This window comes from Aquarana catesbeiana, linkage group LG02 (genome assembly GCF_042186555.1).
Source record: "Aquarana catesbeiana isolate 2022-GZ linkage group LG02, ASM4218655v1, whole genome shotgun sequence".
NCBI lineage: Eukaryota > Metazoa > Chordata > Amphibia > Anura > Ranidae > Aquarana > Aquarana catesbeiana.
In genome coordinates, this window is record NC_133325.1 from 524363618 (window position 1) to 524376675 (window position 13058).

Below are 13058 nucleotides of genomic sequence, written 5' to 3' on the forward strand. Positions count from 1 at the left end.
TTATGGTTCTCACGTGGTCTGTCCTCTCTCAAAGGGGAATATCTATTAGACGTGCGTATAGGGGTCCTCTGTGGATAGGAGTATTCATACTGTTCGTTATATCTATCATGGTAGTTATCTCTTCTCGGTGTCAGTCTCTGGCCATCATAATGGGAGGACTTGTCTCTCTGACTTCTCCCTCTGCCTCTCCCCACTCTCTCCCTACCTCTGGAGTTTGTTGGAGGTACCCTCCGATATGGGTTGGGTGTATGAGGGGGGGCAGACCGGTGGTAATCAACAGCCCTACGGTCTGTTGTACCAACATTTTTTAACGGTGGTTGGGTATGGGGAAGTTGTTGCTCCGAAACTTCCATCTGACAGGGACCGTTCTCAGGGGCAACAGGTTCCCCATCCTTATTTTGCCAGGAGAAAACATTACCATTTTTGTAATCGTTAACATCCCTGGTATATTTCTTTTGTTTCTTGATCTTCTGATCCTTTTCCTCTTTTTCAAGGAGATTTCTCAGGGAAGTGGAATGTGTGGCATATTCTGAAGAGGATCTAAAGGGAATCAATTTTTCTTTGATCTCCTTTATCTCCCTATCTATGACTACCATTCTAGCTCTTTTTTTATCCACTAGAAATTTCAAAAGGGAGATCCCCACCTCGTTAAAATAACGGAACCAAGATTCCAATTCCAAATCTCCCTGTTGTGGATATACATTCCACCTCAAACCTCCCTGATTACCATTGATACTATGGGGTATCTATGGATGGTCTATATATTTCCATTGCTACCAAGACATAGGTAGTTGTGATCTTTACATTTTTATCTTTACATTTTTTTACACCAAGTGTTTCATTATTCTCTTGGATAACAGTATGTACTTACCCTACAGTCCCTCATAAGGGTTTTTCATTTTTTACAGTTTATTTTTAGTATTAGTTTTTATATGTATACAGGGTTACGATATTTCTCACCTAGTCATGGTTTAGAAATTTTGTATATTTCTGCTGGACTATAACACACTATATTATTAGCCAATTTTAGGTTGCCAAATTTAGCGATGTTTACGCCATGTTAAACTATCTTCATCTTTATTATGGAGGCTGGACCGCATTTGCGCTCCAGACCTCATTGTGTGTTGTATATGCGATCACTGGTGGACTAGTTTGTTTGCCGTCCCGTCATGGTGAGGCTGAGTTCGCATTTGCGTTCCATCCTCCGTCACTTCCGGTTATTACGGAACTGACGTCACACGTTATTTTTGTTACGGCTTCCTAGTGGACGCTGTACGTCCTCTCCACTCGGACCACGATTGGCCAGGGGAGGTGACGCGCCCTGGTGGATGCGTCACTCCCTGGCCTTGGAATCTAATTGGCGGGCAGACGTCACCTTCTCATAAAGGAGGTGGACGCCGCCCATGACATATCCGCATAGGATTTCTCACATCGAGGCGTGGTTGAGAACCAGCTCCCGAGTCCTTGTGATTGGTATATGTTCTATTCTGACGCCCCCTTCCGGATAACCCGGAAGTAACGGCATACATGGCGCGAACAGCTGCTAATATTGGGTAATTATATGTTTTATATATATACACAGGCATTTGTGGCAGACAGTCATGTACCCCAGTTGAAGTCCCGTAGGACGAAACGCATCGGGTGGTTATGCCTGTCTTGCCACTTTTATTTTATAGCGCTTTTTATTGTTTTATACCTGACTGTGATGTTTAGGTCATGGTGTGCTGTATAGCTCTTGATCTTCAAATAAATGCTTCTCAATAAGCGGATTTACACTATGGGGAGGTCTTCTTTTTGAACCCCATTTTTTGAGGATCTATATCTGGTTTTTGGAAGCGGCTTTCCTGTGAGCAGTTCTTGATTGACCCCTCGGAGACCGGGAGTCGTTACAACCAGAGAGGTCGGTGGGTGAGTGTCGCGGATTCCTCCCAACATCTCCAACTGCTGTGGAACCCTCTTCCTTATCCTAAGCCTGTTTGACCCCCAGGCCGCTGGCCGAGGGGTCCACCATTTCTGGTAAGAGTATTTTTGCCTATCCCGTCCCTATACATGCAGAGCTCTTTATCCTGTGGACGCCATCCCCGGATTTAAGGCCTTTTACCATTCCTCCTGACAGCCACAGACTTTTTATTTGTCATTGGACTGCAGTTATACTAGTTATCTATAATTTTCTGCTGGACTTTTGGTCGTGACAGCAATATATGTTGCTATGGTGCTTCATGTTTCTATACTTCTCATGTGTGTCACTACACTACTCACAAGTTTTGTTTAATTTATCACTTTTTGATTTGAGATTTATGGGGAAGAATTTCTCCACTCACTTCTTCACATTATTTATAGCGAGTTGATCCCATCATTGTTGACCTCTAATGCAAACTAGATTCTTTTCTGATCAATCTATTCACACATTTTTCAATTCATCTATATATTACTTTCACTAGTATATTACACAAGCTTTTTGGTGTTTCATTAAATACACTTTATTGAGCTGTTGTCCTCACGGATTTCCATTCTGTCAGGCTTTGCCCAATAACGCACATAACTATTTAGCGCCACACTTATTTATCCAATATTTGTAATATGGTATATTCATCGTTTTGATTATATAATTTTTTCTTGAAAATTCTGAATCGTCAACATTTGTTTATCCGATTATTTTTTGTAACCTGTGTATCTTTTAACCTTGATTAATATCAATAAAATTGATTTTTTACTCTTAATCTAAAATTCATTGCTTTAAAAATCCCTTTAGAGGTTCTATGACAATTTTTTAATACTTGATATGGGATGGTGGCAATGACACAACCATACCACCGAGGTCATATGTATATACAAAAATGTTATCCCATTCTTGCTTGGGCATATGCTGCTCTAAAACCTGGATATATATTTCATTATTGATGGTTGTGGCTAGAAGTAGTCAAATTTGTACTTTTCAGGTACTTGCTGGTGGCCAATGTTCATTTCCCTTGCCATGATAAACAGATGCTGAAATCACAGGGGGAAATCAATATTGACCACTCAGTGCATGGAGGCAGTAGAATCTCAGGGGAATTTTAATGTTGCCCACTCAGAGAATAGAGACTGCAACGTCAGGCCAGTGATAGATGGTTTTAATCTGCTGCCGAGATTTGAACAGTGTGTGGACAGGTTGAATATACCAAGTTGATCGATCAATCAACCTGGGTAAAACCAGCCTTCAGGATTTACTTGCAATTATCGCTAGCAATTATCATTGTCCTCTCCCGGTGGGGAGGGCTTCTCCCATCCGCCCCCGCCGGGAGCAGACTATAACTCGGCAGGAGGGATTCCCCTGTCAGCACTCTGTGTTTAGGGGAATCATGCAAATTTGCATCGACTATGGCTGGCCTTATCCAGCACATGGAGATATCAATGTTGACTACTCATTGCATAGAGGCAACAGAGGTATTTACTCAGCACATGGAGATATCAGTGTTGACTGCTTAGTGCCGGTTCACACTGATGCGAGTTCATAACGAATGTGATACGTCAAAAACATTCTAAATTCGCATGGCATCCATAAAATCATTGTTTTCAATGACCGTCGTTCACATACATGCGTTGCGATTCCCCTACGAATGCGATGCGATTAAAAAAAGGGTCTTGTGCGAGTTTACAGCATTGCGTTGTGAATTTAGCCTCCATAGACATCAATGTAAATCGTTCTGGAATCGCATTGTTGGTTCAGATATGTGCGAATTCCACCACACTACTCGCCACAAAAACCAGGAAACACACAGGAAGTTAACACCTTTTCTCCAAGCGTCTTCCAGGACAGCCCATGAGACCTTGGGCTCCTCCTACCAGGACAGGAAACACGTCACCCCCACCAGATAAAAGGGCGGTCCTCCAGGCCCATGTCAGTTATTTGTGTTTCCTCCGGACGGGGGGTAACATGTTCATGGAACCTGCTCCCATAGGCCTTATAAGCAGGGGCTTTGTATGGCTATTTTCTGGGGCATATCACTTACCTCTTCCTCTGCCAGAAGCAGCACACCGCTGGGGAGGTTGGCTGTGCTGCTGTTCCCTGTCGTCAGTGCCTGGAGAGGGCCAGGACTGGTGTGAGGTCGTGCCCCTAGCGCAGTGCATTGCACTATAGCTCAGCTGAGCTTCGGTTGTCCTTCCCTGCCGACAGCGTGGCTGATCTGAGCAGGGAATGGAGGAAGCCGCAGCGCTCGAGGGAGCTGAGCTATTGCGCTCCAAGCTGGCCCACAGGAAGTGCCTGGAGAGGGTTACTTCCGGGGCATATGACCTCATCATCGGGCGCCGGAGACGAGGTTCCAGTCTTCATAAACGGCGCGAACAGAGAACGCTGGCTGCTGGTGTTTCTTGGTGTTAAGCAGCCAGGCTGTGGATGACCAAGAGGGGCAGAATGGATCCTCCTGCAGTACCTGCACAGGCAGCGGATGCAGTTCCCAACACCAGCACCTCACAGGTAAGCCTGGGGTGTTCTGTCACCACCTTGCTATCCCTGTGAGTGTTCCCTCCCCCTCCCCCCTCTGTAGTAGTGGGTGTAAGGGGACATATTTCCTCCCTCCTGCACGTGGTGTTACGGAGTGATTGGGTGGCTTTAATTACATTGTGGGTCATTTATTTTGTCTTGCAGACCAAGACTCAGGACAAGGCCCAAGCGCAGCCACTTAAAAGGAAATGTGCGGTTTGCGCAAACAAATTGAGCTCCTCATGGAGCAAAGCAGTTTGTCGCACCTGTATAGAAGGCCTAGTAAAGGATGACCCGGTTGCCTCTTGCCAGAAGATGCTTACTTCTGTTAGGGATGAGCTTGCGTCCACCTTCAGTTCCTTTAGAACGCTTATTGACAAGCTCCAGACTCCAGCAGAGAGTCCGTCTTCACTGAAGGCGTCAGTAAACACTCCGCAGCAGGCAGAGAGTGAGGACTCTGAGGCTGAGGTCAGATCTACCCGTTCTTCTCTGGAAGAATCAGGGTCAGATACAGAGCCCAGAGATAGAGAATCCACTCGAGGCTCAAGATTTAAGTTATCTGTTGAGGATGTAGATGACTTATTAAAGGCTATCTATACTAACCTTGAATTAAAAGAGGAAGAGGTTCAGTTATCCAAACATGATCTTATGTATAAAGGATTGCATAAGAGAAAATCGAGAGTTTTTCCAGTTCATAGTTCTTTGGTTGATACTATTAAACTGGAATGGGATAATCCTGAGAGAAAACCATTCTTCTCTAGTAACCTAAAAAGGAGGTTTCCTTTTGATGAGGACACTGCGCAGCCATGGAATAAGAATCCCAAGTTAGACGCACCTCTTTCAAAGGTTTCAAAAAACTCGGATCTGGCGTTCGATGATATGGGTATGCTTAAGGATCTGATGGACAAGAGGGGGAATATCCTTCTCCACAGAGCCTGGGACTCAGCAGTTGGAAACCTGAAACCAGTTCTGGCTTCCACTTGTGTGGCCAGAAATCTGGAGGTTTGGTTGACTCAGATTCAGTCACATCTGTCAGCAGGTACCTCCAGAGAGCAAATTTTAAAGTCTTTTCCTCTCTTATTTCAGGCAGTGGGTTTTTTGGCAGATTCTTCCGCTGAGTCGGTAAGAATGTCAGCCAGGACTTCGGCTCTAGTGAACTCGGCCAGGAGAAGCCTTTGGCTTAAGACCTGGTCAGGGGACTCGGCCTCCAAGTTGCGCCTTTGTGGCCTTCCTTTAACTGGCGATCATTTATTTGGCCCAGGTCTACAGGAGGCACTGGAATGCCCGGCTGATAAGAAAAAGGCGTTTCCAGAGAAAAAGAGAGTTCAGACAGCCAGAAAATTTTTTCGTGGCCAAAGCAGGCAACAGAGTCCTAGAGAAAAGGACAGCAGGCCGAAAAAGCATTGGACTGGGCACAAAGGCAGAGGCAAAGGGGGAGTGCTGTTTAACCTTCCTCAACAGCCCGCCAAGCCGCAGTGACTTGTGTTCCCCAGTGGGAGGGAGATTGAGGGCCTTCATCCCACAGTGGGCAGCAGTCACTCTGAGCCCCTTCGTCCTGGACCTAGTGACCAACGGGTACAGGCTGGAGTTTGTTCACCAACCACCAGAACGTTTGTTGGTCACATTTCCTCCACAAGATCGGGAGAAAGCGAGGGCTCTGGGTCTCCAGATCGGAGACTTATTAGATCAAAAAGTACTGATTCCTGTTCCTCGATCGGAGCAGGGCAAGGGATTCTATTCCCATGTATTTGTGGTCAGAAAGCCGGCAGGAAAGCTTCGACTTATCCTGAATCTCCGGACCTTGAACAAGTCCATCAGATACAAGCATTTCCGTATGGAGACGGTTTTTACGATCAAAAACCTACTATACCCAAACTGCTTTATGGCCACGTTGGACTTAAGGGATGCTTATCTTCACATCCCTATCCATCCAGCCTTCCAAAAGTTTTTGAGATTGGCAGTGAAGACGGGTATGGGGACCCGACATTTTCAATTTCAGGCCCTCCCCCTCGGTCTTTCCTCAGCCCCGCGCATCTTTACGAAGGTGTTGGGGGAAGCGCTGGCTCCACTAAGATTAAAGGCAATAACTCTTATCCCTTACTTAGACGACCTCCTGATAGTGGCAAAATCATACCAAAGGCTGTTGGAGGATCTCCAGGCTGTACAGGACTTCTTACAGTCCCTAGGCTGGCTAATAAACAAAGAAAAATCGTCCTTGATTCCGGCCCAGAAAGTAACTTATCTGGGTTACGATTTTTGCTCAGTGAACCAAAGAGTTTTTCTTCCTCAGGAGAAGATTACCAAAGTGTTGTCAGCATTGCAGACCAACCAGTCGGTCTCTCTGAGACAGGTGTCGAGGGCAGTGGGTCTTATGACCTCATGTTTTCCCGTAGTACCATGGGCGAGACTCCGTCAGCATCCGTTACAAAGGTTTCTTTTAAGAAACTGGGACGGGGATGTAAGGTCCCTGGAGTCGAGGATCTTTCTTCCCGACAGGATAAAAAGAAGCCTGTGGTGGTGGAGAGCTGGTCAGCACCTAGCAGGAGGTCTCCCATGGTCCTTTCCCATTTCCCGAAGGATTACCACGGATGCGAGTGCCTGGGGATGGGGGCCCCACCTCAGCAATGCAGTAGCACAAGGAGAGTGGTCCCCAGAGGAGGCAAGGGCCTCATCCAATCAAAGAGAGCTGTTTGCAGTCCAGAGAGCCCTCCAGTCTTTTCAGATGGAGATCAGGGGTCACAACCTCCAAATTCTGTCAGACAATACAGCGACAGTCGCGTATATCAACAAGCAGGGAGGCACGAGAAGCCGGAGGCTTCAGTCCATTGCCCAGGAGATCCTTTCATGGGCAGAGGGGAATCTAGCCTCTATTTCTGCTGTACACCTGAAGGGGACAAACAATTGCCTGGCAGATTATCTCAGCCGTCACAGGATAGACCGAGACAACTGGTCCCTTCATCCCGAAGTCTTTGCAGACCTCACCAAGAGATGGGGTTATCCCGTAGCGGATTTGTTCGCAAACCGAAACAACCGCAAGACGGAGATATTCTTTTCCATGAACCCGGCAGACCAAGCCTTGGGGATCGATGCTCTGGCAAACCCGTGGCCTCCAGGCCTATGTTATGCCTTTCCGCCAATCAGACTGATTCCAGAAGTCCTCCGGAAGTTTCAGCTGGAAGAGACAGATCTGATTCTAATTGCCCCGTTTTGGCCCAAGAGGCCATGGTTTTCCCTGCTACAGTCTCTGGTTTCAGAGCCTCCGTGGAGTCTTCCGAAAAGGGAAGACCTATTATTGCAGGGTCCAGTATCACACCCTCAGGTGGTTTCCTTAAACTTGACGGCCTGGTATCTGAAAAAAGATACTGAGCGCCCAAGGGTTCTCTGACAAAGTAGTCAGGACTCTCGTTAATTGCAGGAAGCCGGTTACTAGAGCCATATATTCCAAAGTTTGGAAAAGGTTTAACTCATGGTTATCTGAAAATGATAGATTAACTCATGATATTCCGTCTATTTTGGAATTTTTCCAAGAGGGTGTCGACAAAGGTCTTTCTGTTAGTACCTTAAAGGTACAGGCGGCAGCTATTAGTGTGTTCCTCCAGTTTTCTCTCCTGGAAAATCCCACTATAGCCAGATTTTTCAAATCTATCTCTAGGGCCAGACCAGTAGTAGTGAGAAGTTGTCCAACGTGGGATCTGTCCCTAGTACTTCAAACTCTGGTAGAATTTCCGTTTGAACCTCTGGAAAGTATGTCAGTTAAGTTACTTACATTAAAAACTGTGTTCCTTATAGCTGTTACCTCAGCTCGTAGGGTAAGTGAGTTGCAGGCCCTATCAGTAAGGGAGCCCTTCCTCACGATTTTTGAGGATCGAGTTGTGTTACGAACCGATCCAGGTTTTTTGCCCAAGGTGGCAAGTACATTCCACCGATCTCAGAACATTGTATTGCCAACCTTTTGTAGTTCGCCACAGGGCGACTTAGAAAGAAAATTTAGTTTTCTAGATGTAATACGGATTCTCTTGGTCTATCTTGAGGTCACGAAGACCTTTAGGAAAACTGATGCCTTGTTTGTCCTCTTTTCTGGAGTTCACAAGGGGAATAGTGCATCTAAAGCCACATTGGCTAGATGGATAAAGCAAGCCATCTTGGAAGCTTACAAAATTAGGGAGGTCCCTACACCTTTTGTTACTGCACACTCAACTAGAGCCTTGTCTACGTCTTGGGCTGAGAGGGCTGGTGCCTCACCGGAACAAATTTGCAGGGCTGCCACTTGGTCCAGTTACTCGACCTTCATTAAACATTATCGCCTGGATCTCCTATCAGCTCAGGAGCAGGCGTTTGGTCGTAAGGTCCTTCAGGCAGTTGTCCCTCCCTAGACTGGTAAGTTCTGGCTCATCGTCTCATGGGCTGTCCTGGAAGACGCTTGGAGAAAAGCTGAGTTAGACTTACCGGTAACTCCTTTTCTGAGAGTCTTCCAGGACAGCCGGATTCCCACCCGGTATTGTCTGAAGTTATGTGTATTATGCATATGTTTTGCAGGGTCCTACGGTTCTTGAGAATACTGACATGGGCCTGGAGGACCGCCCTTTTATCTGGTGGGGGTGACATGTTTCCTGTCCTGATAGGAGGAGCCCAAGGTCTCATGGGCTGTCCTGGAAGACTCTCAGAAAAGGAGTTACCGGTAAGTCTAACTCAGCTTTTTTCTTTCCATTATGATTCCATTGGCTAGAACATCAATCGCGGCTATGACCAACTCCTGAAATTCACGGTAAAATCGCGTTAAAATCGCGGTAAAATCACACCTCACACAGGACAAAAAAACGGAACAAATTCATAGCGCAGCAGTGTGAACCAGCACTTAGTGCATAGAGGTAGCAGAGTCAGTTACTCAGCGCAGGAAGATACCAGTGTTTACCACTAAGTGGATGGAGGCAGCAGAGTCCACGCAGGGGGATATCAGTGTCAGCTACTTAATACTTAGGGAAAGCTGTTGAACTGTCCACACTCATCTTACACATACTGCTGCTTTCATACCCTGCATACTACTCTCCTGCACTTCTTGCTTTCATATCTTTTGTACTCTTCTGCACATACTAACCGCTGTTATACCATCTGCATTCCTCTGCTGCACATTGTGCTGCTGTCATACCCTCTGCAGTGTTCCTCATATATACTGCCTGCTCTTATAATTTTTGTGCATGTAGTGCCTGTTGTCATAGCCTCAGCCCCTCTCTTCTGCACATGCTTCTTGCTGTCATACCCTTCACACTCTTCTCCTGCACATATTTCCTATTGTCTTATGCCAGCCATACACGGTTCAAATTTCTAAAGAATTTTCTTTCGAAAATCGTATCTAAGGATTTTTGTATGAATTTCGCACCATTAGTGGGCTGCAGCAACGACCGATTTTTTCGTGTGGCAATCAAATTTGAGGAATTGGACATGTTGGAAATTTTTAGAAAAACAAACGATTTTCTAATCAATGATGGAAGAATCGTGCGAGAAATGTAATAAGAAAAGAAAATTTACGGAGAGAAAAGAAGATTCCCGGCCACGAACATTCTTTTCTGTAGCAACATGTGGTGAAATTGAAGGCTTGGTCGGCCGAATTTCGAAAATCAATGGTGGCATCATCGGATCACAAAAAAACAAATTTTCTGATTTAAAAATTAAAATTTGTTAGAAATTCGACCATGTATGGCCAGCCTTAGACTCAACATTCCTCTGCTGCCCCTGCTAAGACACTCCTAAAAATTTTATGTGCTGTCCCTATTCTTCTCTATTCTGAAATGAGCATGCTTTTTCCACTAATCTTCAATTAGAAATAATAACCAAAATATTGTAATGCTTTTAAGCTTATCAAATTTTCAAAGCCATCTAGATACTGTACTAACATTTACTGACTGGAACTGCGCCGTGATTTAAAGGGTTTGTTGTTCGTAGATACAGGAGAGTCAAGTCACCTAACAATTACTTAACTACTTAATATCTCTAATGTACTGTAAAAATGAGATATCTGTGTAGGAGTTCCTGGGTCTATATATCTGATGAGGTCATAAAAACAGTTACCTCTCTCCCTCTTGGAAGCACAGAAAGTTTCAGGGGCACTAAAAACAACCATGTGTACAGAAAAAGAGTTGAGAACAAAGACAGGGAGATCTTGTTAGAGTATCCAAGGCTTCACACACTACAGATAATGAATGTGTCACTTTTCGTTGAACTAACAATTTATTTTTAATATGTTTTTGTATCTTTTCAAATAACTAGTATGTGTTTTTTTATTTTTTTTTTAGGATCTCAATTTACTGACCAAAAGAGAGAATAGAGGTATTTGTACATGTTTATTTTTTTATGTACATTGTATGTGTATTTTGTTCTTGATTATTACTGCTGTTATAAACGTTATGCAAAAATATAACAAAGCAAGTCGCAAATGTTGTGATATTACAGTTTCACTACATGCGACATAGTCTTTTAAAGTGTTTGTAAAGGCAGAGTAAGGAAGGATTGAAACCCCAATCAGTTTTTTTTTCTATCTGTGTCCAATTGGGGAGATTTCCTCTCCTGGTGATGCAACAGATAATAAGACAAAATCTCTCCAAGCAAATGCAATTCCAATCAGAATTGTCACAGGAACAGGTTTGCTGATTGGAGGATTTTGCATCACCATTTGCTCTGAAAACTCAATGTTTGGATTTCCCATAATTTTCTGTCTCGGTGGCAATGGTTACAAGGACAAATAGAAGTGTGAGTCTCCATAGCTGGGTACAGAGATGTTGAGAAAAATTTGACAAAGGGTCTAAGGCCTGAAGCTGCCTATACATGGGTCAAAATTCATCCGGTTCAGCAGGGACCACCTGAATTTTGATCCATGTATAGGTAGACTGATTGTTCCCTAGTCAATCCATCAATCGGCTTGGATACAGCCACCATGTCTGATTTTAACCTATGCAATTATTGCCTGCGGCTATAGCTGCTAGTAGTAATCATTGTATTCTGCCAGCCAGGAAGGCTTACCATGCTGTACGAGGCATTCGACCGATTTTCTTTCTTTCCACCCGCGGAGGAAAGAAAGAAAATTGAGCAGTCTATGGGCTGCTTTATTAACACTGGCAATGTCATACCTGCGTTTTTATGTGTTTAAAAGACATTTCTAGTACAAGCATATAATGTTTTTTTTAATGGTGCCATTCACACTGATTTACTTACCTGCATTTAGGTGTAGCCAGTTTAGTTGCATTTAGTTAACATAGATTTTATGTGTGTCCTGGATTTGATTAGTAGCTGTAATCGCATTTGAGCATGTCTAAACCTTTAAAACTGGTTCAGCCATCTAAACGCACAAAATAAATACAGGAAAAAATGATTTTGTAAGTAAAAGTTTTGCTTTTACTTCCCAGAGACCACCTCTTGCATTTAAAATAGCTAAACTCAGGAGTGTGAATGAGCCCTGACCTTTCCCTACTTTATACAAATTTCAAAAAATACCTTTGTGTATCCTTTGAAAAATGCAGGCTTAGCGTTATTTTAAGATTTGCAAATGCAACATGTTTTCAAGTGCATAAGCACGTTTGCATAAGCTCTTCTCATGCAAACAAGTGCACAATCCCTTACCCAAAAACAAAAATGTAATATATTTCAAGTTTCTAGTCCTTAAATGTAGTTTCCTGCATTAGTTTTCTTTTTGGAGCTAAGAACCTTTTTAACGAGTACAGAAAATACCTTAACTACTTCCCATCCACCGTACTTTCGTAAACATTCTCAGACGTTCTCATTGCTCAGTTATCGCTACAGCAATGATCGAGAGATAATTTTTTAGGGCTGGCAATTTCCTACAAAGAGAAAGTAATCCTAGCAGCTAACGAGCTGCCGGATTACTTTTACAGGCAGTGGAAGAGGGTCCCACCCCCCTGCCACTGCCTTTACCAGGTTGTTTGGGCCCACCTCACTAGAAATCCATAGTTTGCTTTATTACAGTTTGAACTGGTAGGCCTTACTAAACAACAATTTTAAGTTAGCACATTACGTCAGCCTAGCATCCAAATTGACAATTGCCGGAGCATGGAAGAAACAATTTGTTTCTCTGAAGTAGAAACCAGGTTGGATGGATTTCCTATAAATGAACAGCTTACCAGTATACTTATTAATATTAATGCCAATTTTCTCAAGACCTGGGATCCATGGATCACGTCACGTACTGTTACCCTTATCTCGTGGCATAATACTAGCTTACCTGTGAGGAGCCTGAGAGGTGGCTTGAGCCCCTTACGCCATACAATCTTTTCCCTGTCCCCTCCCACCTCTTTTCATGTAGACTTGACCCTCTTGCTCTTTAATCTTTTTCTCCTCTCTGCTTTCTTCCTCACTCCTTTTCTTTGATACTGATCGTTGGCTGATTCTAAGCTGACACCTCTTCACTGACTACTCAAAGTTCTCCATTTATCTAATTGTGGAGAATATGGTTTGTACAATGTTGCTTTAGACACTCTTGTATCCAGGTTTTAAGTTTTTCCTACTGCATTTTGCTATGTTTGCATGACTGCATCTTTTGTGGCAACTTGGGGCTGCGACCCCTCATTGTATCACTGTGCCTTGCTGT

The 13058-nt window shown here is 44.1% G+C and overlaps 1 protein-coding gene across 4 annotated transcripts in view; it reads left to right on the forward strand.

Annotated features, from left to right (window-relative positions):
• The window catches only part of PIK3C2B (phosphatidylinositol-4-phosphate 3-kinase catalytic subunit type 2 beta), a 1217858-nt gene that overhangs the window by 383975 nt on the left and 820825 nt on the right, over window positions 1-13058 (forward strand). For all 4 annotated transcript variants that reach the window (XM_073615832.1, XM_073615830.1, XM_073615833.1 and 1 more), the window contains exon 10: window positions 10753-10786. In XM_073615832.1, the coding sequence (XP_073471933.1) occupies window positions 10753-10786 (34 nt within the window). The remainder of the gene's footprint in view (window positions 1-10752; window positions 10787-13058) is intronic.